The sequence below is a fragment of the Osmerus eperlanus genome, chromosome 3 (assembly GCF_963692335.1).
Source record: "Osmerus eperlanus chromosome 3, fOsmEpe2.1, whole genome shotgun sequence".
Classification (NCBI taxonomy): Eukaryota; Metazoa; Chordata; class Actinopteri; order Osmeriformes; family Osmeridae; genus Osmerus; species Osmerus eperlanus.
In genome coordinates, this window is record NC_085020.1 from 17,183,180 (window position 1) to 17,211,150 (window position 27,971).

General features: G+C 44.9%; 1 protein-coding gene across 4 annotated transcripts in view; it reads left to right on the forward strand.

Moving 5' to 3' along the window:
* Positions 1 to 27,971, forward strand: part of fgf14 (fibroblast growth factor 14) — a 91,288-nt gene that overhangs the window by 32,216 nt on the left and 31,101 nt on the right. The window contains exon 1 of one of the 4 annotated variants that reach the window (XM_062457515.1): positions 9,189 to 9,235. The exons of 2 other annotated variants lie outside the window; for them this stretch is intronic. Coding sequence is in view for 1 of the 2 variants with exons in the window: in XM_062457512.1 (XP_062313496.1) it covers positions 21,385 to 21,577 (193 nt within the window). In the remaining variant the exon portion in view is untranslated. Of the gene's footprint in view, positions 1 to 9,188; positions 9,236 to 19,998; positions 21,578 to 27,971 lie in introns of those variants that run through there. One more of the 4 variants, XM_062457512.1, reaches the window with a different exon arrangement.

Consider the following 27,971-nt stretch of genomic DNA (forward strand, 5'->3'; position numbering starts at 1 on the left):
AACTTAGACAGATGTGGAGAATGTGGCTGTGTGTGTGTGTATGTGTGTGTGTGTGTGTGTGTGTTTGTGTGTGTGAGTATGTGTGTGTGTATGTGTATTTTACGGTACTGAACCTAATATTGTACTGCACTGAACCTAATATTCTTCTCTTCAGTATTGGATAAACAGATAGGTGTTGAGTACAGAGTGTCAAGAGCTCAATGCTCACAAGCTGATGGCAAAAGTATGCAAAGTGCTTTGGACCTACCTGGAGTGTGTGTGTGTGTGGGGGAGGGGGGGGGAGAGACAGAAAGAGAAAGATTGAGAGAGAGAGAGAGAGAGAGAGAGAGAGAGAGAGAGAGAGAGAGAGAGAGAGAGAGAGAGAGAGACTATGAGTGTGCCACGTCATTTATTTACTCTATCTGATACGGGGTGATTCTTTTGTTTGATTGTCTTCTAAATGTGTGTGTGCTTGTTTGCGTGCGTGTAGTATTCTTGTATTAGTGTGTGTTAGTGTGCGTGCAAAGTGGGTTTCTCCACTAGCACAAGGTTGTGCGTTTACAAAACACTGGACATATTCATGTCCATCTGGTGTTTAGAGGCAACACCAGGCTGCTCCTCTTGGAGGGATGTGAGGGTGGCATGAGACGACATGGACAGGAAACACTCAAGGTTCCGACAAAGTCAAATGGATCATTACTTTACTGCACTTTCACTCTGTTTCTTCCCTTTCTTTGTCATTTGTGAGTTTGATGTGTCAGGCCTTTCGATTGGGAGTGTAAAATACATTAATTCACTCATTTAACCAAAGACCATTTATCATTTGTGTGTGTGTGTGTGTGTGGTGTGTGCATAAAAAGACCTATTTACAGTGAGCACAGAATAGTTATGTGAAGTAGGTTGTCCTGGATAGCATGACCAGTATATGGGTCGAAACAGGTTGCAGCCACTCTATGACTTCCTGTCTTACTTTCTCCCTTGTCAGTGAATGAACTACCCATAGAGTTGTGGAGGGGACAAGAATGTGCAGTATCCTGCGGAACCACACTCCAGCTGCCCCTGCGTATGTTTACTTGTCCTGTGTGTGTCAGTTGGCCTTAACGGGATAAGTGTTACAGACAGACGCCAGGTGTCACAGGTTTCCAGATTTTTCAGTCCCAATGGCCCCCTTGGTGGGTCTGCAGATGCTGTACTGCATGTCACAGTCTCTTTTCTTTCCCTCCAGCTTTGTGTCACAGCCTTATTTGTTGTCGTCGTCCCCGTCCCCCCCCCCATAAGTCCTGAGTGTCCTATGGGTGTCACAGCTTAATCGGTCCCCCTGGCCTGTGTTGAGTCAGGGTAATTGATGAGGGGTGACGGCTCCTGACCCCATCAATCAGCAACACAGTCACTCCAGATGATCAGAGGCTGGTGTGTGTGTGCGTGTGTGTGCGTGCATGCGTGTGTGTGCTAACTTGAGTGCAGATGTGCGTACATATACACTGCAGTGCTCTGTTACATATGGCTCCATGCACAGTCATACTGTTACAAATGGCTCCAAGACTGAGCCCTATGTGATTATCCCATTTGGTTTCATAGATTTGTTACAGAGAGAGAGAGAGACAGAGAGAGAGAGAGAGAGAGAGAGAGAGAGAGAGAGAGAGAGAGAGAGAGAGAGAGAGAGAGAGAGAGAGAGAGAGAGAGAGAGAGAGAGAGAGAGAGAGAGAGAGAGAGAAAGAGAGCAAGGTCTAGCTATTCATCTTTATTGTGTCCTGACTTTGTAACACAGTTACTCAGCATGATGCAGTGCAGACAGGCATGGTCTGGACAGCTCTCTCTCAATGTCTGAATATACCATAGGTACTGCAGCTGGCTCTGATTTGAGCAAAACATTCAGATATTCAACAAAATGTACAGAAGTGAAAAGGTGCCATCACCCCGGGCCAGCAATTTAGGCTTACACGATCTATGACTCATGAAAGACTCCTAGCAGCAGTGTTTCTTAAATTTTGGTGAAACACACACACACAAATACACACAAATATATCAATTTATAAGCCCTATTCACTCTAATGTCATAAAGAATATCCTCCCGACTTGTATACAAAGCATCCATAACTACAACTGCAGACTGTATGCTCTATGAACTGTGTGAGTGCCTCTCCGCTCCATGTTATCAATAACCATCCAGCTGTACAGTATGTGCCCATGGGGTCTGTGAGTGATGGTTGGCGTAGAAACTGATTGGCCATGTAAAAAGGCCAGTTACCCATGAATCACTGCAGGCCACGCTAAAGCAGCAGACCGCAGATGGAGTCCTCTGAGCCAGGCAATATCTCAAATTGCGACATGCTTCCTGAAAATATTCTAGTAGATAAAAGCCTCTTTCTTTCACTCTGACAAGTATTTTTCCGAGTTCTTGTTCCATAGATTGTGAAAAGTAGTTACAAAGTGTGCCGCTAATTTCAGATTTCTCATCGTCTTCAAACACAAGAGGTATCAAAGAGCATTAAAACAAGAAATGTATCTCAAATTTATTTGACAATTTTTACCTTTTACCAGATACGTCCACTCTTGATAGGCATATTCAGCATGTACAGAATATCAACATGTTCTTTTCTTTTTATGGTGTCGAGGGATTCCTTTTCTTTAAGGTAGAGGAAAACTTTACATTATGGGGTCAGGTTTGTGATATTTGCATAAGGGACTTGAATTGAGCACCACCAAAATGGTTGGTTCAAATAATATCCTCCTTTCTCACATCACACAAGTCCAGAAAAATAGACAACTTTTAATGTGCGTAGCGCGGTTTCTACTATTATATGTTTTGTTGCTGAAACAGTCTGGTCTGCATGCTTTCTTTTTTGAATGGGTTTGTTTTATTTCCCTCACTGTAATGGTAGATCTAGGATGGTATCAAAGCTTTATCTTTGAAGTCCTCTAGTTCTTTTTTGTCTTCCAAGCTTTTATAAAGGCCCACTCTCTCTCTCCCTTTTTCTCTTGTCATCTCTCTCTTTCTTACTGTTTACCTCCCTCTCTTTCTGTCCCTCCCCCTCTCCTTCTGCTGTGTTTAGGTGTGCACACTGTAACTAGCATGTGTAAGTGTACAGAAGGGGTGAACTGGGTGGGCTCACAGATACTACTATACAATTGCCCACGTTTCTGCATAGGCAGGGAGAGACAGAGAGAGACAGAGAGCGACAGAGATAGAGAGCTAGAGAGAGAGACAGAGAGAGAGAGAGAGAGAGAGAGAGAGAGAGAGAGAGAGAGAGAGAGAGAGAGAGAGAGTGGCTGAGATCAAAGGGCAGAGAGAGAGAGAAAGCGGCTTAGGACGAGGCAGAAAGACAGACTAAGAGGTAGAAAAAGAGACAGAGAGAACAAGGCTGAGAGGTCTCCTGGGACTGTTCCTGGAGGTTAAGTAAGTTGTCTTTTAATCAGGAGAGTCTCTCTTCATGTACTCACACATTAGTGAGCATTACAGTTTGGCCTCACCGTGTCAGCATTTTTAGTCTTGTGGTGCTGAGGTGGTCTATAGAGCTATCTCTCATAACTCTGAAACATACTGTACTACATTTATAATACACACTCTTGACCCACAAGAGACCAGTAGAATAGGAAATATTAATGTGAAAATGACAATATCTGTATCTCAAGGGGCCATGGAGTCAGGGTTTAAATTACGGGGGGGTTTGAGGGGGTCTAACCCCCCTAATTAAGACTTGGATCCACCAAAAAGAGGTAAAAAACAACAGGTTAAGTTCAAATTTGTTATAAATTGTTACCTGTAATGGAGTTACGGTTGGACCACTGATTCATGTTTGAAGTCTCTACTCCAAGACACGACGGGATGGTCCATAGGTGAGATTTGCATTCAAAAGTTCAAAGTTCACGTGGAGCTCAATATGATCCCGCCCTACACACGAGAGGAGAGAAGAGAGCAGAGGGACGCCCAACTGTTCTCCTCTCAAGGTCATCTTATCAAGCATGTCAATAAGGAGACGTAGCCTACTTACATAGTGGCGTTACCTTCCTCACCTACCAGGATCTCTGGAGGCTGCCTGAGTGGTTTGTGGTCACCAGGATACCGGATGACAGCCTTCCCTCTGCCTCGTCCATCTCTATCGATCCCCACCTTGTCTGTCTTCCCCCTCTCTTTGTCCCTCTGTTTGGCACTGTTGGCACTGATGCCCCACTTTAAGAGTTAAGGGCCCCATTGGTCAGAGGGTGTGCTGGGCTAAAAGGAAGTGATGTGATGATGTTGTCCTCAGGGAGGAAGTGTGGTGTCAAGCATATTGATTGGTGGTCATGAGGGACGGAGAACTCATGACCTTCTTCAGATGAGATCATTAGCGAGACAGAGAGGCGCGCTGGGTAGAGACTTATACGCACGCACACATATGCGCACTCACACTCTCACTCACACGTTCACACACACACACTCAAATACAATAAACTTGTGCTTATTATTCAACTAAAACAAACTAAAACATATTTAGTTGTGAAAGATTTCACCAGTAAATCTTCTGTTTGGATAAAAGTGTTTACCTGTGTCCCTAGCTCAGTCCAACTAGGTTGTTTATAATTGGGGGGTTTAAATGAACCGTCGGGAGAATATTCTGACCAGATAGCATCGTTTTGAAGTCCAGGCTTACTGTAACAGCCCTGATTCTGTCTGGGTGATTTACTCTGCTGTTGCAGTCTTCAAGTTGCATCTACCTCGGTCTGGTAGCTTCCCTGGACATCTCTGCACTGTACCCTTGCTGGATGCATGATGAATGAAGCATCCAACTCTTCTAGTGATAAGGGGGTGTTCTAAATATAGTTTCAAATAGGAATAGAGAATGATGAATAGGCAGGGCAGCATATAATTGACTCTGAAAGCCACTAACTCATTTGTGCTGGATTGGACAGCGTTGTTGACTGACAGATAAGAGAATTCATCTTCATTCATCTCCTCTGCAAAGTTCTCTGGGAACTTGACCTGGATCATTCCTTCGCTTTGAAGCATTAGTGGCGCCCCGTAAATGAAGACACAGTAATTCCTGAATGTTATTTGATGAAAGCTTGTTTCTCTCTCTTGTGAACTCTAGGCTTTCTTTCTCCCTCTGCCATCCACTTATTTGGAGTGCCTTTCTCGTAAACAAGACATATTCATCCACTCGTGGTTTCATGAATCGGTTTTCCCTGACATGCTCGCTGGCTTCTCCCTCATCAGCAAATGTGTGTGATAATGTATCTTCTAGCAGGGCTTTTAAACGAAGAGACTGCAGCCAAAAGAAACTGATGGATAACTGGGCCAGACCAGACAACCAGGCCAGGTCGGAGGTTGGTAGAGTTCAGGCTGCACCAGACCCAGACTAATCTACCCTTCCAAACCTGGCTGGGTGGTAATAGGCTAGGGTGCGTTGACACCTGACATTGATGACTATTCAGTAGATTATATGTGGTAGACCTGTCTCTGATTAATATTCAGTGGATGGTGTGTGGTTAAAGCTGTCGGTGATGCGTATTTGGTGAAAGTGTTGTTTTGATACCTTCATGTGATGCTTTCTGAATGCCTTCATAGAATGTATGCTATATGTGTATAACTGTCGGTGATGAATATTCAGTCTTAGAGATGTGTTTATAACTGTATGTGGTCATATTTAGTGAAGGATGAGAGATTATAACATAACGTGTTGATATCTGATGGATGGGGCATGTTTAGGACTTTGATATTGATATTCAGTTAGTGGGTGTGTTTATAAACGAATATAATCTCTACCCAAAACTCATCTACACTCTCAGATACAATAGCCAATAGATAGAAAAGCCACAGGACAGTGGGAGGATGGTGACAGAACAGCGAAAACGGTTACAAATGAGTCAAACTCCGTACTCTGATTAATATTCAGTGGATGGTGTGTGGTTAAAGCTGTCGGTGATGCGTATTTGGTGAAAGTGTTGTTTTGATACCTTCATGTGATGCTTTCTGAATGCCTTCATAGAATGTATGCTATATGTGTATAACTGTCGGTGATGAATATTCAGTCTTAGAGATGTGTTTATAACTGTATGTGGTCATATTTAGTGAAGGATGTGAGATTATAACATAACGTGTTGATATCTGATGGATGGGGCATGTTTAGGACTTTGATATTGATATTCAGTTAGTGGGTGTGTTTATAAACGAATATAATCTCTACCCAAAACTCATCTACACTCTCAGATACAATAGCCAATAGATAGAAAAGCCACAGGACAGTGGGAGGATGGTGACAGAACAGCGAAAACGGTTACAAATGAGTCAAACTCCGTACAGGATATGTGTGTGTGTTTGTGTGCATGTTTGCATGCATGCGTCCATGTACGAGTGCTTTCCTGTGCATGTGTGCGTTTTATTGACATAGTGCACACATCCTGTATATCCAGGGGCTATATCTGGCTCTGGCAAAAACATCTTCTATACCTGATCCCAAGCCAAAGTGCTCACCATGAATAAGCAGAAAGTCAAATATTTGGACAGCTTTGGAGCAGAAGTCCCCCTCACCAGCAAACCAGATAAGGATGGAGTTCAGTAGTGGACTCTTATTCTCCCATAAGCAGGCAGGGCACTTTGAAAGGTGAACACTGAAGGATATGTCCCTTACTCAAGCCAGCCTCTAGCCAGTTTGTCTCAGTATTTGTTTGTTCATTTCCCAAACAAGACAAACTCATAATTACAACAAATTCCCTTCCCTGACAAACTTCATTGGGTTAAACCATGACAGAACAAAACAGGATGACAACTTATAGTGACGAAAACCAGACACCACGGTATTGTACTGCCATCTCCATGGCCCGTCACGGTACCAGAGGTACAGTCGCCCCTACTGTAGCGCCAGACTTGATCCCCAGTGAGATGCCCAACAGGGTCAAATACAGCCATGTCTCTCGCCTTCCCGGTTCTAACCCATTTACCATGGGACAAGATATCATTGTGTTTAATCAGCTAATGTTGCGCAAGGCTGCTCCATCCTGATGAAGCCATGCAAGCTGGAGCCCTGCTGGACTTGGCTGCCACTTATTAAATCTGAGACAGACTCTGGGGGATGAGATTGCAAGGGAAACGTCCAATCCTACTTACCACAACACACACACATACAGTCTGTGATCTTATGAGGAGAGACATTAGGCAAGGTTAGGGTAGCCCAAGGTAGGGTATTTAGGTTAGGTTAAAGTAGTCTTGGGTAAGGTAAGGTAAACGTAAAGTAGGCTAGGGTAGGGTACAATGAGTTTGGTTAGGTCAAAATCAGGTAGGGTAGGGTAAGGTAGGGTAGGGTAGTGTGGGGTAGGTTAGGTTAGGTTAGGTAGGTTAAAGTTTCGATAAGAGATGATAGGTTAGCATAAGGTAGGGTAAGTCTGTCTCCACATAATATACTCCACGACAGGGTAATAGGGCACATTTTTCCTAGCAGTGTCAACAGGTGTAGGGAAGATTTGACAGAGTTCCAAACAGACTGCACCTTTGAGGAGGTTGGGGTCAGTTGTCTGCACACAAAGGCTTGCACAGTGTGACACATTGTTGCACAGTTGTGGCAAGCATGTTATGGCATTTCTGTCTTCTCCAGTCAGCAACCTCTTCTTTATGTGTGTGTGTGTGTGTGTGTGTGTGTGCTTGTGTCTGTGAGGGAGTGAGTAATTCAAAGGACATAAGAGAAAGAGGTAAGTGAGTGAGTGAACACTCTGTGTTCATACAAAGTGGGAAGTGTGTTTTAAGAGGTGTTTAGGATTCGGGTTGAAGTATGTTTTGAAAGCTTTGGTCTGATGGAGATGCATGTTGTGTGTGTGTGTGGAATGGGAGGGTTGAGTGTAAGCAAAAGCTACAGTGAAAGGTGGCTTTCTGCGTTTGTGTTTGTTTCAGACTCCATGTATTTGTATAGAGTGAGTGAATGAGTGAGAGGCAGGAGTAATCCCCACACTGCCAGTGAATCATATACTGCATAGACAAGATTCATGTTTTATGAATACACTAGCCTCTCATTTTAAATGACATGGCCTGGCTTTTCTGCTGCTGCAGCACTGCATGGGCTTCTCTCTCTCCTTGTTTTGCCCTCTCGCTCGTCCTGTTTGCCTCCTTGATGTAATGCTAATTGATTGTATCAATATTTTGTTAAGATGTGCCCTTATGTTAATGGTGTCAGTGGTGGGCAATGTAACTCATGCACTGAAGTGGTGCCATGCATATTCTTAGAAGCAGTGATTGTAAGTATGTTTGTGTTTGTGAGTACGTGTGTTACTATATGCGTGCCCTACAGTACTACAGTGGAAAGTCTGTGGGCTAAAGAATTTGCACATTTTGAGCATTTAAAAAGGTTGGTTCTCAAACTGTTTCAGTTTGGGCCTCCTTTGAAAATAATTGTAATCAGTAACTGCTTCGACACCTTCTTCCTAACACACTCAATAGGGGAAAAGCACACTAGTTATGCAGTCTTAATGGGGATGATATGTGTTGCCTGTGTGTAATGTGCTTGCATTGTGTGTATGTGTGTAATTGTCATTGGATAACTTGTTTGTTTGTGTGTGTGTGCCACGACTGCTGTCTTCTCACTGGACCTTTCCTGAGGTTCCTGGAAGGGGCTTGTGCTGGACGTTACTTAGCAACGGTGAGCTACCACTGCAGAGCAACTGTTAGGGAGGGCTGTGTGTGTGTGTATGTGTATGTGTGCGCACGCGTGTGTGTGAATGCGTGTGTGCATGTGCACGCTCGAGGGCAGCAACTGAGAGTGCTGCGCATCAACAGATGTGTTAGCTGAGGTGACATGGAGGGGACAGCCACATTCTGGTCAGCTGCTAGCTAAGCAACTCCCTTACGAGCCAAGAGGGAGTGGCAGGGCACTTTTGAAAACAAGCCCATACAGAGAAGACCTTCCTCATGTCTTCCTGTGTCACTTGCTCATTTCCATCTCAGTCATCAGATCAAGTCCACTCATGCCACGCCAAGCCCTCAGCACACACGATAAGCTTGGACGTTGTGACTGAGACCACACACAGTCACATGACACAGTCCCTGAGATTGTGTTTCCCCCACCGACAGCAGCGTTGTGTTCCCACCATAAAGACGCCGTGAAGCTGCCGTGTTTAGGTACGCTCCGGTGGTGGTTGTCCATCCCCCCAGGCCGTTTGCGGCCAGTGTCCACTGATGAACTCTGATCTCCCCTGAAGACTGACAGCTCCAACCAATCTAATCCAACACTGTCAATAGGAGAGGAGAAGTCCGTGCAGATATTGACCTGGCATCAAGGAGTTGATACAGAGGGTAAGTGAGAAAGAGAGAGACATAGAGAGAGAGAGGGTACGAGTATGTTGTGAGAATGTGTGAGGAAGAGTGTGTGGGAGAGCGAGTGCGTGAGACTGTGTGTGAGAGGGTATGGGTGCACACAGCTCACGAGAGATTGTGTGTAAGTGAAACGTTTCGCGAGAATGTTTGCCAGCGTGCCTGTGCGAGGGTGTGTGCGTGTGAGAAAGTGTGTGTGTGCGTGAGGCTCACGTCCGAGGAGCACCCGTTTATTTCAGCAAGCCGGCTATTTTTAGAGCCAATGTTGAAAGGTCAGTTTCTCTACTCGTGGGAAGAGAGACTGTAACAGAGGTGTAACAGTACAGCATTTATCCCCAGGGTAACCAACCCCACTGTGTCCCATTAGTTCCAGCTTTACATCAGCCGTAACAAGGCACGGCTGGACGGCTAGATGGCTGTGTGATGGAAACCTGTCTGTGTTGCCAACTCCTGGCCTGGGCCTCTTCTGGTACCAGCATTATGGGATGGCTGCATGGTGTGTTTATGAAGTGACATCCCCCTCCTCTGTTGTCATGGTGTCAAAGATAACAACAGTATAGTCACTTTTGTTTTGGCTGTGATGGGACAACCATGAAGGAAATAAGGTGTGTGTGACCTAGACTGTATAGAATACAGTATGTACTAAATCCAGCATAGCTAGCATGTGTGTCATTGCCACTATTCTCATATTTACTGTAGCCTACACATTCTCTGTTATCCAGGTGTCAGAAACCCAGAGTGACTACATGCATTTACATTTATATCAACTTAACACATACTTTCTTAACACTGGGGCCCATATAGACCTGTATATCAGCATCTCACTTACCGAGACACTAATTATAGTCCACAGTAATTACAAAGTGTCATTCCTCATTAAGGCTTCCACAGCTGATGGGAAGCTGAAACACTCAACTTGGCACTTCCCTTTCTTCTCCTCTCCTCATCCTTATCTCTCCAGAGTTCAGTTGGAGTGAGAGAAGAGCTTGAAGATATCCATCCCTCTGTTTTAATAATGCCTGGTAATTCACTTCCTGTACCCCGATCTGCATATATGCTAATTGGGCCCTCTGGACATGAGCAGAGAAAATTGTGTTTAGTATATCCTGTGTTGTTTTGAGCTAGCTACTGCAGAAAATGTTAAATAAGAAAGTATTACGGAAGTATCGAGCTGTTAACCATGTTACAGCCGACAGGATTGTCTTTAGTATGAACTAACTACTCACTCAAGAGAGAATGGTGTTTGTCATGAACTAGCTCTTTATAGCAGAGAGAATAGTGTTAAAAATGAACTACACAATTACAGCAGACAGAATAGTGTTTAGTATGAACTAGCTAGTTATAGCAGAATGGTGTTTAGTGTCTGAGTGCTGTGTTTCTGTGAGCTAGCTAGTCGTTACTACTCATAAGTTGTGCTATACCTAGTGTTCCTGTAAGCCTGGTCTAATATAGGACAAGAGCTCATTTCCTGTATGGAGCTGAAGCAGGCTGTTGCAGACACATGACACACATATTACCTGAGGTATTGTAACACATTCGACTAGCTGTCCTGTTAGCGTCTCTATCTGTACTAGTAGTTTTGTTACAGTCTCTCTATAGGTCCTAGCTTTCCTGTTTTAATCTCTATCAGTCCTAGCTGTCCTATTACAGTTGTACTAACCACCTTGTTTTTTGTCTCTATTTGTACAAGCCGGTTATAGTCTCTCTTTGTACTAGCTGTCCTGTTACAGTCTCTATCTGTACTAGCTGTCCTGTTCCAGTATCTATCTGTACTAGCTGTCCTGTTGCAGTATCTATCTGTACTAGCTGTCCTGTCACAGTATCTATCTGTACTAGCTTGCTTGTTGCAGTCTCTATCTGTACTAGCCTGTTATAGTCTCTCTTTGTACTAGCTGTCCTGTTACAGTCTCTATCGGTACTATCTGTCCTGTTCCAGTATCTATATGTACAAGCTGTACTGTCACAGTCTCAGTCTGTACTAGTAAGCCTGTTATAGTCTCTATATGTACTAACTAGGCTGTAATAGTTTCTATATGTACTAACTAGCCTGTTACAGTCTCTATCTGTACTAGTTAGCCTTTAAACTAGCTAGTCTATGCGTTAACTTGTTCTGACTAGAAGTGCAGGTCATCCAGCAAGAGCTTTGAGTCCTGCTGGAGAATTCTATGTGTCCTCAGGCTCAGGCCAGGAGTATGGTGCCCTGCCTCTCTGTAACGCCACTGTTACATAACACAGGCCGCACATGACACGGCTTTCTCACACGTGGGGCTTCACACACAGATGTGCATGAATGCAAACACACACTCACACACGCATACTCACACAACACCATCATACACTGACACTATACACACACACAATCACAATATACACGCATAATGTACACGCACACAAACACATCCCAGTGCCCTGATTCAGTGAGGGAACAGCTGAGCTGATATCAGCCCGTGTCAGAGGGACAGGGGATCAATGTGTGCTTTCCTACCAGCGAAAATAATTATCCTACCCCAACCCCTCCAGACAGGATCCTGTCTCAGTGAACCGCCAGAAAAGCATCCATGAGGCTGTGATGGCCTTCAGCTGCTTTCTCTCAATCCCCAGGGGCCTCCTTCCAAGACTTATTGACAGGGATCGCTCAGAGAAAATTATTAAAAAAACTTTGATTTGCGAAGGGGGTTCCTGTCTGCAGAGTGAGTGAAGTAGCCTGTTGCGGCCACTTGAGGGCATCTTTGTTGTCTTAACCAAACAACGTTGCGTCTTTTCAAGGCCCTAACAGGTCTAGATACTATTTTTAGCTCTTAGCTCCAGCCACTACAAGCCTTTTTGTGTCGTGCTGAACAGCGTGTGGTCAGCACACACACACACATATGATGTATTACAGGTGAAAAATAAACCGTTTGCTTTTCAGTTTATGTGATCAAACGAAATACGCCAAAAAACATGTATTTTTCCTCGCAGATGCTAGCGCAGCTCATGCAATTTGATATTGCCTGTAACAGTTTCACATGGTGCAGATCATTGCTGTAGATTATCGCATCCACACTCCCTAGCATCTTTTACCAGCATTGCCTTACCGTTCCACAGGCATTGTCAATGCCTGTTGTTCACCTTGCCTATACTTCCAAACGCACACACAGCCTCCTGCAGCTATTCCTTACTGAACTCAACACTTCTCTCTAGTGGCGGAAAAGTAGTAGGGCACTGGTCAGCCATCATGTTCTGATGAAATAAAAAAGCCGTCCCTCTATCTGCAACCACCTCTTTCCAGTTCTCTGACATAATCGCCACTCATATCTAATGAGAGACCAACTAACAAACTTCCCCCCGTATCCTGTAGGGAGTAGGAGGGAAGGAAGCAAGAAAAGGAGAGAAGGTAGGAAGGATAGATATGCTGCATTACAACTTTCTAAAGAAGGCAACTCCACTGTACCTGCTCTGGTCTCCTTTCCACTAATCCATCCAGGATATAAGCCTTTTCATGATAATCATTCGTTGCAGGGAGATTATGCCCTTAAATCCCTCTCTGTAAACCCTTTACAGTATATCATTTGTGTCCCTTTCAAGCATGAAACCCTGAAATCCCATTGTGTTCATCTGAATGCTGGGGTATTTGGGAACTCTGGTTATCATAGTACACACACACACAAATGCAAACACACACACACACCAATGCAGCCACATACACAATGATGCAGTGCACATAACACAACTTCACACGTACACACGCGCATAAACGTGCACGCACACACAAGTAGAGCCCCAGTCCAACCGCATCCACGCTGTATTGGACTAATTCTGTGTTTGCTGTGAGAGATAAGCTCAGTGCTGGGGAAAGTGTCTTTGTTTTGGACCGTTTGTCTTGCTGCCTGTGACAGGGCGGAGGTGTGGAGCATGTAACCAATCCGCTGCTGGACTTAGCTTCTGTAGTTATATCATAGAAGCTTTGAGGAAAGTATCCTTCCACAGTCTGTTTGTATAAGGTTCTATTTTTGTTTTGGTGGGTAACGTCTTTGCTTAGTTTGACAGTCCCTCAGAGCTGATGTTCTCCACCCCTGTGTTGAAATATAGATGGGTTCCTCTCAAAATGATCCTGGCTGTGAGGCACGCCGGATGTACCAAAACTGAGGAGTGGGAGGGGAGTTCTAATCTGGCACTGTAATGCACGTAAGGTTGTCTATTTGAATTATGCAAAGATAAAAGTTATAGTTGGCTTTAGGGAGAAACTAAAGTGGTTTAGTTCTTGTATGTCTCTTTCAGTTGAACTTTTAGGCTTCCAAAGTTCCCCAGCCTTCTGGAACAAGCAAACTGTGTTCGTTTGAATAAGCATGGGGAGTTGGACAAGCTTTTGTTGGAACAGAGGGTTAGACGTTCAATGTGTGAACTGTTTGCATGTTTTTGTGTGTGTATCTGTGTTTGTATGTCTGCGCGTACGTGTGTGAAGTATGTTTTTTCATTATGTCTTGTGTATAGGTTGTGTGTCATCTGTGTGCTATCTGGAAGCTAGTGATGCAAATCTACATATATACACTTGTGTACAGACACAGCTATTCGCAGTGATATTTTGCAGATTTCTGGACACACTTTCATATCTCTTTTCCTTTTTTGACTGAACAATTATATATTTCAACCTGTTACCTTTTTAAAGTATTGTTTTGATTCTGGTACATGTTAGCATTTCTTCTTACTGAAAGTATCATTCCCAGTTTTGACTGATCATGTTCTTGTCTACTATTTTGAATATTCTTTCTAATATTGCTTGGTTTGCCCCATTATGGTATATGTAGTTTCTCCTGCACTGCAATACAGCAACGTTTGTAGTTTAATCAGCAGGAATATTCAATCCTGCAGCAATTAGGCATACTGTATCAAGAGGAGCTTTGAACTAAGTTGCTTTTGAATAAAATATTACTGTGACATCATATACTATCACAGTGTTTTAAAATGGCTGCAAGTTAGAAGCTCTGAATGCTGTAGTGTGTGTGTGTGTCTTTGTGTTGTATGTGTGCTATATGTGTGTGTTTGTGCATGTGAGTGCAAGCATGTGTGTGTGTGTGTGTGTGCGTGGGTGGGTGGGTGGAATTCCTGCAGGCTCTCAGTCTCCAGAGGACCGTCCCAGGCTCTACGCCTCTTTGATGCTATTTGAATTGGGCTGTGGAAGAAAGTGACGGTGTGTGTGTGTGTGTGTGTGTGTGCGAAGCGTGTTTACTGTATGCGAGGTGTGTTCATTTCTGTTGTGGGTGTGAGGCGCCTGTGTGCGAGGCAATGAGCACACATGTAACTTGATCAGAGGTAGGTCAGAGATGGAAGTGCTGCCTGTAGAGTCCCAGATCAGACTAAGATCTGAGATCAGTCTAATTAGTCAATCAATCAAATTAATCTAACCAAGATAACACCTAGTCTTGGGGCAGTTAAATCAATCAAATCAATGAAAGCAAGAAGCTTCACATACACCCACAGAACTGCATCTTAATGAACCTAAACCCTCAAGGAAGACAAATATAAACTCCCAGGAAAACTCAGAAAGAAATTGAAGAAACCTTGGGAGGAGCAATTCAGTGAGGATCCCCAACTCCAGAGACTCCAGAGACACCTCTAGAGAGGTGCAGACCATAGGCTAACACAATACAGAATCAACACTATTTATGGTTTTAAGGACTCTGTCTAGACTCTTTCGATAGTCAGAGTTTGGTGCTCCTTTTTAAAAAAATGGAATCAACCCTCAAATCAAAACATCAGGTTATGTGAGAGATGTCAAGAAAAAGATTTTATATTAAAATCATGTTTTTTGGTTGTGACCAGAATATAAGATGAAAATGTAACACACACACACACAAACGGAAGCCTCTTCCTGCAGGGATAATTGATATTCTCCCACACTGCCCTAGGATTCTCCACTGTGCCTGTCTCAGCACTGCTGACAGTGCACATTCCATCCCTTCTGCAGTCCTACAGGAATGGAGAGAGAGAGAGAGGGAGGGGGAGAGAGATAGAGAGAGAGAGAGAGAGAGAGAGAGAGGGGGAGGGGGAGAGAGAGAGAGAGAGAGAGAGAGAGAGAGAGAGAGAGAGAGAGAGAGAGAGAGAGAGAGAGAGAGAGAGAGAGAGAGAGAGAGAGAGAGAGAGAGAGAGAGAGAGAGAGGATTGACAGGGCGCGAGTGAGGATGAGGGACAAAGTGGGAGTGGGAGAGACATAGAAAGAAAGAAATAGAAGTCCATTTTGTTTTTTCTGCCTTCTTTCGGCCTCTCCGTCACTCACTCTCTCTCTATTCCTTCAACTCTTCTGCTTTTCTACCTCTTTAGCTTAGGCCTACTCCAGCTATTCTAAGCACTGCTGATTTTCACAACAGTCAAATGCTCACAGACCTCTTCTATACCCGGGATACCCACAACCCATATCCCACACGCACAGAGGTGTTGTTGTGACAGTGAACATAAGTGGGACTGTCTCTTGAACCTATCAGACCCCTCCAGGAAAGTGTCTGTGTGATTCATCTGTGGGCCCCAGGATCCCGGTGCTCTTTCCTCCTGCTGTAATCTGGTTTCCTCCTGAGGTGTAAAAGTCAAACTAAATGGCAAAAGCCCTCAGCCCTCCTGTGACACGTCCAGTATCGATCTCCCTGTCCATTCGCTCCGTCCGAACGATGTGCGACCTCCGGAACACATTAGACTGGACCCTGCGTTAACTTTATCACCATGGACAGACCTCAGGTTTACTTTGCCAACCCAGACGGATTTGCACCCAATTTGACTGGCTGTCAGAGTCCATTTGACTCTCTCACATATCCTCTATTTCTCTTTCCCCTCTCCCCCCCCCCTAACCTCTATATCTCTCTTCAATGCTCAACTACATGAGAAGAGAGCACGTTGTGTACAGATAGAGTCAGTGCTGGAACGTTCTAGCTGACTGTGTGGTGCTCCTGGACACGGAGATGGAATCAAGAATCCTGCAGCACACTCCAGCAGCACAGCTACATGACTATCTGGGGGGCTGGTTGACCAGAACCGTCTGATCGGGTCATGGCTGCGCTCGGCCGTCGAAGCTGAACGGCCGAGCGCACAGGCCCTCTTGGATCCGACTCACTGTGCTGCAGTTTTGCCGTTCTTTCAATACTTTATGAGCGTCGAATAAACGGCCGTCCCTTTGGTTATTTCCCTAACCCTAACCCAATTTCCCATTCATCTTTTATTCGGTGTATGAGTAACACAGGTGTGCTTCATCACTGAATCCTCAAGATCCGATACGTTGATGTGCTGCCATATCCTCTCTCCCTGTAGTTTGTCCATACACTCATCGATACAATCATTAATCGTCTCACAAATGCTCTTTGTGAGAGGAAATTCAATGCTGCTTAGTAGAGCTCTTCAACCCCCCCCCCCCCCCCCCACCCCAACCCTCTAAAGATCCATAAGGATGCCCCCCCCTTCGACTATACAGGCTGATTGGCCTGAACTATTAGGCTTCTATAGAAAATCGATGATCCGCTTTCACACGTCTATACACACACTCACAAACGCTCTGCTCAAGCAGTACTCTACAGCAGTGTGCTGGTTTGTGTCCGCAGATGAACGGGTGAGAGTCTGGTGTCTGGATACACCCTGAGGACGAGGCTGGACAACACACACAAAACAACCGTTTATGTATGTGTTCCGGGACATTCATTCGTTCCCTACGGAGTCGAGTTAGGGACGAGTTAAAGGGAGACAGGCCCTGAGTCCAGCCAGGCTAATATGGAGGTGAGGGGTTAAAGGAAGGGAGGGGGGAGGGAGGGAACATGAGTGCGGCCTGGGATAATCAAAAACCATGTTTACTCAATTCCAATTGGGTGACATTTGGCGTAGGGGATCTTGCTGGCGGTAACGTAATTTTGGAGTAGGGAGATTTGATTAGAACTTCCTGCCCTGATGGCTGTGTGGCTTCATAAGTCTTCCTCTGGTCTGGTCGGATCGCCAGGTTGGAGGGGGTTCAGTTGGCAACACACCATGGTCATATAGACCCTATGCAGTGTTTATAAAGCTCCCCTCCACCTTGCCTACAACACTGTGAGGGGCTGATGTTCGTCCCTGACTCTGCTGTGCACTGTCCCACTATGCTGTGATTACAAAATGCAAAATCCCAGTTTGGCTCCCATCCGTCACCTTATACGTGTAAATGTGCTTGTTCTACATGACCCCACAGTATACATCGCTCCATAGATTTGCTGTAAAATCATCTTCAATCCTTTTTTCTGCACGACCCCCTCCTTGCAGGTCACGTAAGTGTCGCTTGCCAGGGTGCTCGGACAAATTAACGTGAACAGGTTGGGGCGGATTGTCAGTTCCGACTAGCTAACCGTGTTAGCGGCTAGTGTAGGCTGTATAAATGAGAGGGGAGGCGGTGTGAGGCGGGTCCTGGTGTTGGGCTCTGGGATTGAGGACCAGGAAGGCTGGATATGGGTCAACAGTACCATGGACTCTCACACTTTCCGGAGGAAAAAACACGTAGGTATGTGAAGCATTCCTTCTCCTCGTGTGCTGTCGAGTGGTGGGAGTTTTGGATCTGCGAGTCTCATCCAGCAGGGTGTTTAAGAAGGGTGTATGTATATTCCTTGTTCTACCAGACACAGTTTACTGTTTGCTTTCTCAGTGTGTGATTGTTGTACAGATACCAAGGTCCACCTAGATCTGACCCTCATCTACTCTCCTCCTCTCTCAGATAATAAATGATGGTACGTATGTACGGACAGCAGAGACAGCAATACTGGACGTGTAATACAAAGTCTGAATGATGTTTTTATTCATCAAGTATACAGTGACAGTGTTATCTGAACAAAGCAATGCTTGAGAGGAGGCTCCTGTCAGCAATGTAGCAGCAATTATGTCAATAAATAGAAAAAAAGACACAAATAAGAAAAATAGATAAATAGGTAAATACGTTATTAGGTAGGTAAGTAAGCTAAATATAAATATAAATAATATATACAACTTTGAATGGAATAGTTGTGTAGATGCTGCTATTCCATCCTATCAAGCACTTGGTTCAAATATCTCATTAGCAGTGTACAAGGATATGCCTGTTACGCCAAATTGAAATCCAGAAAACATGCACGATATTGATTTGGCCCATGTGCTGCATACAGCAGGTTGCTGTAAGATATTTTGTTCTATTGAGGCTGAACTGTCAAATCATGCACTTGATGATGATTAGATCGTATTTGTATCCTAGAGACATTTTCTTTACCAAAACAATTAAATAAGCCCTGTGTGTGTAGGAGTAAATATTCAGTTGTTAATCTGCATGTAGGCTACTCAAACTTTTCAGAGACAAGAAACCCTGCATGTACTGCACTGTGTGTGTGAGTGTGCGTGTGTGTATGTGCAGATGTGTGTGCGTGTGTGTGTGCGCGCGCTCGCTGCTCTAGGCGTAGAGTCATTGCCTGGCTAACAGTGTCCGCTGCTGGATAGAACGATAACTGCAGCAGCTCCCTGAATATCGGGCGGCCAGAGGCATAATCTAGCGTCAGTGTTTCTCCGCATGCCGAGACTTAATGTAAAATGCTACCAGAATTTCACACGTTAAATGTATTCTAATACGGAGGTATAATTTGGTCTCAGTAGGTGAGCAAACTGCAGGTTTCAAGGGACTGCATAAGGTATACAAAAGGCGCTTTTTGCGCACTGCATGCACACGAGCAGGCACAGAAACCCGGCGATGCCGGACATGATCCTCTCTCCAACAGGCTCCTGAGGTCTCTGCCGCCGCTGTAGGTGAACACCGCCCCGGCTGTTTGGTAATGCGACTAGCCCGCTAGCCTGGCTCGGCATCAACAAGTAGCCCATCAATGTGGAAGAACGCAGCGCGGTGGGGACACAAACGTTCCTAGGAGAGCATGCCGTTTAATTACAATGACAGACAGTAGATGGCTCTCTTGAGTTTTAATTTCCATGCTTCTTGTGTTTTTGCGTCTCTATAATATCTATAATGGAGAAAGCAATGGGTATTTCGTTGAGAGGTTCATGGCAGATGCTTGTTATCTTCAAACATGCAGCATTCATTATTAACAAACCGGACATTAGAATCGTGCATTGCATATTCAACATCTTGAATTACAGTGATTTAGGATGCTCCTGCCTGGACGTTAACTGAAAAACGCAGCGTGTTGGTTTCAATGCTGCTGTTGAATTCCAGATATTTGGCTGTGTATGCGTGTGTGAAAAGGAAAGACACACACACAAACACACACACACACAAGGAGCTGTGCACAGACAGGGTGAGAGAAAGAGAGAAACCAAGAGAAAAACGAAGAGAGAACCGCGGGAGAGATCCACTGTCCGTGGTGCTGAAACCACAGTCAAACCAAGTCCGTGCACAGAGATAATGTGAAACATAGGAACGCAATTACAATAAATATACGACAAAGCTTGGATGGATGCATGGAAGTTTGCCTTCACTCAAGTGTTTTAAAAGAGCAAAATATCTAATCTCTGATTTAGTTTATGCATCCTGTTAAACTAACACCCCCATCTGAAGTTAATCTATGCATCGTGCTTCAGATTTGTTATAGCCTATAGTCCAATGCTTGATGCCTGGCTCCATGCCCCCCAAAATGATGGGGGTCGTATGTGTTGGTTTTGGGTGCCCACATCAACCTTAGCCACTTGCCATAGAGTTTGTGCTCTAAGTACCCGTGCTGCCATCACGTTTACAGCGGGGATGTTCGTTATTGCTTGACTAAACCCGCCGTCCTGCAAGCATCAAATCTGACCGACAGGCTCAACAACAAAAACCCCACTGGTAATTTCCTCGAAGCTAAAAGACTTGAGCTCGGGTGGTCAAGGGGACAGAAGTGAATGCTAACGAGGGACTGAATCGTTACGACTTGTTGATAGGAGGAGGTATTGTTCATCTACAGACGGAAACGACAGGCACCCGTTGCTCATCCCACAACGGGGAACGGACTGCGAGATGTTCCTTACGCTTCAGAGAGACATAGGGTATGCTTTGTGCAAACCACGTCTCTCTTTTTTTGTGATTACGCATGGTTTGCAGTCTCTCCTTCGCCGTGGATTTTGTGAAGCAAAATCGTAAAGTCGTATCGCTTGGCCAGCTGAGAGAAGCGTTCTAAGTTTCTGCATTTGAATGCAGCTGTCACTCACAGCAGACGTCATCCGCACAGGACCCAGGTCAGCGTTGGTTAGGTGTTGTTTTTTTCTTCCCTCATCTTGTGTTTGTTTTCTGTTCACACGGAGAATCAAAAAGACAACCCAGTTGTGAAAGGGGAAAAAAAAGGAATACGAAGGAACGGTTTTCTGAAACGCACTCTGCGGTGTCTGCCTGTTTGGATAGCTTGTCTTCGATGTCAAGACTGAAAATGTAACTTACTGCACCTAGTTACAAGTCACACAACGGTGTGGCATTAATGCGTCTTCACTTGCGTGCTTATGGCGTTTCTTAACGGACGCCGGTGGACTGCTGTTGCTGAATGATACATGCAAACTTGCTGTGCGTAACCCGCGCTGTCGACAGCCAGAGCTTCTCCCCGGCGAGTCGGTGCCCGCTCTCCGACGGTAACTGTTGTCAGTAAAGGCGCTTCTCTTTGTTTGTTTGGCGACTGGTGCCAAACACATAGAAACGGCGGGTCTGCCTCTGTGTAGGGGCTGTGCAGAACGGGCTGCGAGGAAGAAAAAAAGAAAAGAAAGGGAGAATATCGGAGGGAGGCTGGGGAGGGAGACACCGGCTGTGGTTATTTAGGAGAAGCTGGAACTAAAAATGTCTCAGGCAATTAACTGAAAATCCATACGCATGTATGACTGAGCATCTGCAATTTCGTTCTCGGTGAGTTAAGGCAAGATTTATTTTGAACGAGGATATTATTTTCAATGCCAATATGGAATAAAATATTTTGATATCCGTTTTCACGATGCCAATGAATTGTAAGAGAGATGACAAGTGTTTGCTATCACTACTAAAATGTAGTGATTAGACAAATATATACAAGCATCTTGAAGCATAGCGTACCTGACACGTTATCACGGACCGGACCGCCAGGCCGCCACCATGGGACTGTGACCCGGGCTGCGAGCTCTGAGAGGCGGCTGTTTGTGTAGTCTGTGCTCCGTGTGCAGACTGGACTTGAGCAGTTGTGAGATTTTGAGTCATGGCTGCTGCGATCGCCAGTGGGTTGATCCGTCAGAAACGGCAGGCGCGGGAGCAGCATGTCGACCGGCCCTCCACCAACCGGCGGAGGAAGAGCCCCAACAAGAACAAGGGGCTCTGTAATGGCAACCTGGTCGACATCTTCTCTAAAGTGCGCATCTTCGGTCTCAGAAAGCGGCGGCTACGGAGACAAGGTGTGGGAAGTTTTGTGTGAGGGTGCCTGTTAACGTGTTGTGCAGTGCAGTTACGTACACCTGTTCCCATCCATCGGAGTGAATGGTTTGAATGAGAACATCACACGCGACTTTCTCTCCATTTGTTGCATTTCTATGATAAGCTACTGGAAAAAAAAATCATGAGTCCATGACAGAAAACATGTGTCGTGTTTAATCCAACACTGCAAAACAATCCACAATTTCAACCGTTCGTAAAAGGGTAAATTGCCTAATGTGCAGTTGTGTTTAGTGGGCTGGGTATGTTTTTTCTTTAGTTTAGCCTACATGCAATCTCGGGTAGCCTATCTTGCAATCTCGGGTAGCCTATCTTACAGTCTACGGACTCGTTGCGCGTGATGCCTTTGGTTTGAGTCCTGTCCCTCTATAGCTTGGCTAGACCAGGCCCTATCTCTGTAAAGCTCATGAATTACCGAAGTGTTAGTGCACACAGTCGACTACAGTTGAAAGCAACGAATGAAACTAATTTCAATGCTAACGAAAAGGTCAATATATCCCGTGGAACGGGGGTTACGCTTTTCAAACATAATCTTTTCTTGCATAATTGTATGAATCCGAAGGCCAAAGCCCTTTGTTCTGATCCTACATATTCGTTCCACTTATGAAATGTCATCTGCGTTTTCTCTCTAACAATACCACCTTGGGACTGGTAAAGAGAATTGCCATCTAACCACTTTTACAGGGTAATAAAGGGTATGTTGGGTAACAAAACCAACATAATGATTTGCGGTAAACAGCCGGCATTAGAATCATAGGATTAAAATAATCCCTCTCCTTCCATAGCACTATGAGAGAGCGACTGATCTATGTCGATCACCAGGTGTTGCACCTGTTGCAGAGTAGATGCTATCTCTGAGTGTTAAGTCTAGCCTCATGAAGTGGTTATCCGTATTGTTATTTATTAGTGTAGGTCACTTGGATCTGCCCAATATGTGAGGACCTCGAGATATTTTATCAATTGTTTCTGTGACAAAATAGTACGCCTATATGTGGTTTTCTGGTTTTTATTAAAATAAATGACAACTGCATTGCATAACATGTGTTATGATAACCACTTACTGTCTAAAGACATATCCACTGAGTTCTATACGACTAATGCATTCCACAGTATAGTGATATGAAAACCAAAATGACACCTTTCTTAAATATTCTTGTGAATAATGTCTGTGGGAACGGTAATCCTTCACCATATTCGGGTGTGTGTGTGTGCCGTGCATACGTGAGGCTGTGAATGTGTGTGGTTGTGTCTTCGTATTGGATTGCGTTCAGTGCAGGGTCCAATGAGCCAGTGGCTGTGTTCCTTGGAGGCAGAAAACGAGTGGGCTCTGCTGGGCCGAGCCAGTAGGACGAGAGGCTGATAAACCTCTAATGCGGGCTGCAGGCCAGTCTCTCTGGCTGGCTGTATATCTTAGTACCTGTCACCGTTGTCTACAGAGGGAGTCACACGTAAATAAATCAGAGAGTCAAAGATGCGGACGGCAGGCTAACCCGCGGTGACAAATTATCCTCAGAACACCTCGACAACCACATACCTTCAGCAGCCATTTTATTACAGCTTGTCTCCTAGCACCTGAAATAGTGATGAGATCCCACTGGCATCTCCCCAAGAAATCCTACTGGCACTGCCGCTGGAACTAGAAATCCCTGCCTTTTGATCCCACTACCCTTAGATTCTAAAGGAGATCCTTCTATCCGGAGAACCTTCTGCCCTGAAAGCCATGGTCGAACCTTGTAATAAGGCTCCACCTAACACTAAATGCTAAGATATTAACAAGATAAGAAACATGAAGGGGGAAAATATGTTCTGAAATGGATGATTTGTCCTGGTTTCTGGATGATGGAATTCTAATCAGACCACAGGGCAAATACTCGGTTGTCCCTCAGTTTAATTTGTGTTATTTGTGATTAAAGTCCTTATGGGAATATACCTCATTAATTTCCACCGCTCGCCTTAGAGTTGGGGAAAATCTTTAGCAGAAGGTTTCAGACCGTAGATTCCAGGGTTCGCTAGGGACTGTTTGGAAAACACCCACACTAAGCATCTCTCTCTCTCTCTCTCTCTCTCTCTCTCTCTCTCTCTCTCTCTCTTCTCTCTCTCTCTCTCTCTCTCTCTCTCTCCCTCTCCCTCTCCCTCTCTCTCTCTCTCTCTCTCTCTCTCTCTCTCTCTCTCTCTCTCTCTCTCTCTCTCTCTCTCTCTCTCTCTCTCTCTCTCTCTCTCTCTCTCTCTCTCTCTCTCTCTCTGTCTCTCGGTCCTACTTCTCTCTCTTCTCTCTATCCTTTCCGACCTCTCTCCCGCTCTTTCTCTCTCCTACACACACACACACACACGCACACACACACACACACCCACACACACACACACACACACACACACAGTGTCCGGTAAGGAAGACTAATGTCTTGTTGGGTTGGGTGTCTTTAATTCAATGCCGGCGTCTCTGCCGGCGCCTCCCATTTCCGGAGAATAAAGCTCACTGCCCCATCATGTGATATCATGTGTGACCCGACACCGCAGTTGTCTTCATTTCAGATCCCACACAGCTAAACACTCCTGGGGTGAGGTGGTGTGAATTACACTCTTTGTGTAAGGATTTTGAGGCAGGCTGAATTCTTTTTTTTTTTAATTTCTTGTCTTTTTTTCGTGAATATTAGGCTACTATATGTGGCATATTTGTATTTCTATGAGTTATATTTTGTCATGCGTCACATGTGCGCTAGTTCTACGTGGTTGTATGTTATATGTGCAGGAGTTGGTTGAGATGGAAGCTTACTGGAGGACACCGTCATAATGTACATGGTCAAGCCGAGATGAGTGCACGGGTATACTTATTCATCCCCTTAGGATCAGTGTCAGCTATCTGCTGAGTGTGTGAGTTTCCCACAGGGAGACGCACTCTTCCTTTTGAAGGCAATACAAAGCCCATGGCATGCCGGTTTGCTGAATATGCTGCCTAGGAATTGGAAAGCATTCTGTCATATCAGATTATACTGAAGGATCCAGAGACTCAGTGGGGCTAGTATTGACTATTGCATGTCCTGCAGCGGATCCAGCCTCACGTACAGGGCTCTGTGCTGTATAATCCACCACCATAGATTGAAGCAACACATGATCCTGTCCGTCACAGCATCTCCGGCCAGCATTGATTCATTAATGGATTTCTCTTCAGATGTGGATACAGAGAGATGGGATAACAGCTTGACTGTAGGGATCAGTGGAGATCAGGGTTATAAAGTAATGTGTGATCTCCTATAGACACCGCTCTGTTGTGCACCCAGGCCTGTCCGCTCACAGCAGGAACAGGGCTGTGATCGCATCACCAGATTAGATGGAAAGATTATTAGACGGTGCACACAGATGAGGAGATTAGCCCATTTTGGATTAGGTCCAGGGTATCGAATGTCCATCTCCGGACAGGATTGGGACACTCACGGTAGTCCCTGGTAGGCTTTCTGACAGTAGTCTGAGACCCAGACCTAAATGCAGACCGCTCTGTCCTTCTTCATGAGTCAGACGAGGATGGTCTTTCCAAGGTTGGCTGAAAAAGACCTGCTTGTATTCCAGGAGGAGGTAAAGTGGGTCAGTTAGGACTGGACCTGCAGTTGTCAAGCTGTTGTGTACATGTGCTGTGTGTGTATGTGTGTGTGTGCATGCATGCATGTGTCCATGCATATTGTGCATGCGTGTGTGTGTGAATGTGTGTGCGTGTGTGCATGCCACAGTTGAAAGCTGCCGTTTACGAGAAGAGGTGGATTGAGAATTGCAGAGGAGAAAGACAGAGAGACATAGAGAAGGAGAGATACAGGAGGAGAGATAGAGGAGGAGAGAGAGAATGTAAAGAAGGAGAGAAAGGTAAAGGTACGTCTGGTCAGTGGGGAGAGGAGAGGGGCTGCAGCAGTCATCCTAGCCCAGCTGTGACAGAAAAGAGTCTGTTCCAGTTCTGGATTTAGATGGGTTTGAAGGCAAGTCTCTCCTGCTGACAAAGAACCCAAAGCATTTGCATAAAGCCACAGAAGAACGGGGGAATAAAAATATACCTCCGTTTCAAAAACCAATATCGTAGCAAACCATGACCGCAGGAGGGGATATACAGAGAGAGAGAGAGAGAGAGAGAGAGAGAGAGAGAGAGAGAGAGAGAGAGAGAGAGAGAGAGAGAGAGAGAGAGAGGAGAGAGGGGGAGAGTGAGAGATGGAGCGAGAAGAAGAGAGAGACATCTCGCTCAACAGCTCCACAGAGAAATCTCTCTAATGCAGAGAAGAATTTCCCCATTTTATCCTATAAACTATATGTTTAGCCCCTCTCAGTTGGTCAAAACAAATGCAGAGTCATTCTCAAATGCTGTCTGTTCCTCTGACATATTCTCATATTATACCTCTGCTGGTATGCCATTTGTGTCAGGCAGACGGAGAGGACATTTATGAAATACCACCCCACTAATCAGGTTTTACTGTTAGTTTTCATATTTCTATTATAAACTGCTAATTCCCTTACATGATAATGAATTCCCTCAAATCTATAGTCGTTTACAGAATTTAAAAATAACCCATAGTCTTATCTGCAGTTCACAGCAGCGCCCATGAGCTGTTCCTGCGGATGACAGAAGTCCATTAACTTAACATTTCACTCCAACACATGTACCAACGCACACACATGACGTGTTCTAAAGGCATGCATGAATAATAGAACCGATAGTTGGTCCAGGGCACAGTCTTTGCATGACAAATATGTGAAAGATACTTTTCAGATAAGAGGTATAAAGAAAAAATGAGTCTCGTGGCTAGGCCTTGCCTGATTTATTGTTTGGTATAACAGCAAGAACACCTGCAAACACACACACACACATACTTGCATACACGGTAACACACACACACATCCTAGCATGTACACAAATGACCACATGCGTGCAGCATATGACAGACACGTGTTTAATTTGAATGATTACTGATGGTTGACAATCCGAACCATTCTAGAATCAATCACCATCCAGTCCTACATGAAGTTACTGTACGCCTCTAATCAAAGTCTGTTATTGATCAGAGGTTTGTCCTCCCGTTCTCCACTCACACACACCCTGGGGGGCAGCTGTGGTGTCATTACAAAGCCGTGTGTGTGTTTGAGTGGGGTTTACAAACAAACGGAAATATACTTAGGCAGAATGAGAGAGAGAAAGAAACGGAGACAAAGGGAGAGGAAGAGAGAGTGCGCTCATTTATTTGCAGGCCTGGGTGTTCTCTGCCCTTCACTGAAGCCCTGAACTCCCTTCCTTTGATGTGTTACAGTACCTATTTCGCCAGGCACAGGTCCAGGACACACACACACACACACACACACACATACACACTGTAGTAGTGGGGGTAGCCTGCATTTGCCGGGCAGATTGACAACTAAAGAGACAATAACAGGTTGGTGTTTGTAGCCCATTCCCAGATGAAAGGATCCCAGGTAACCCTGTCATCACAGGAAGAGAGGGATACTTAACGACATAGAGACAGACTCCTTGTTATTCATGTGTTGTGGATGGAAAGAAAAATATATTTGCAAATATCCCATTTTGTTGCTAAAGCTAATGATTGAATGCTAAGCTAACCTTTTCCCATTGTAAATCCTATAATCCGTTTAACCGAGGTGCTCTATCATGCTATTTGTGATCATTGTGTGATCATTGTTTGCCTGAGAAAGCCAAAAGTGTGTGTTTGTACAAAGCCAAGAGGCAACCTCCTTGTCACCAGGTGAAGATTTGGAAGTGGAAATTCACTAAGCTAGACACCCTTCCCAACACCATTTCCCTGGGACACTCACACTGGAACAACAGTCTCTACCTCAGGCTACAACCTCTTCAGACTGTTTTTCTGTCTGTCTAGGCACACACTTACTTGCAAACGCACTCACAGACAAACACACACACGCTCACACACATTACTCTTAAGCACACACACACACACACACACACACACACACACACACACACACACACACACACACACACACACACACACACACACACACAAAGACACAAAACACACACTGACACGATGGGGCTCAGGTGAATCAACATGTCCCCAGGGCTACCTGAGAATAACATATGGGGTGATGGCTGTCTTCACTTTAAAGTCTATGCGGATGACATGGAACCCAAGGGGTACTTGAAGACAAACACAAACACACGCGCACACACACAAGCCCCCACACCTCCTGTACACACTCAGGGTCTCACTGTGTGTATTGATTGGAACGTGAACTAAATTTTATTAGAAATATTTAATTGCAAAACTGTGGCAACAAATTACATTGTCGAGGCTTGATCTTTTCATGCACACCAACACAGATCAGCTATACACCGATCCAGTGTGATGGTCT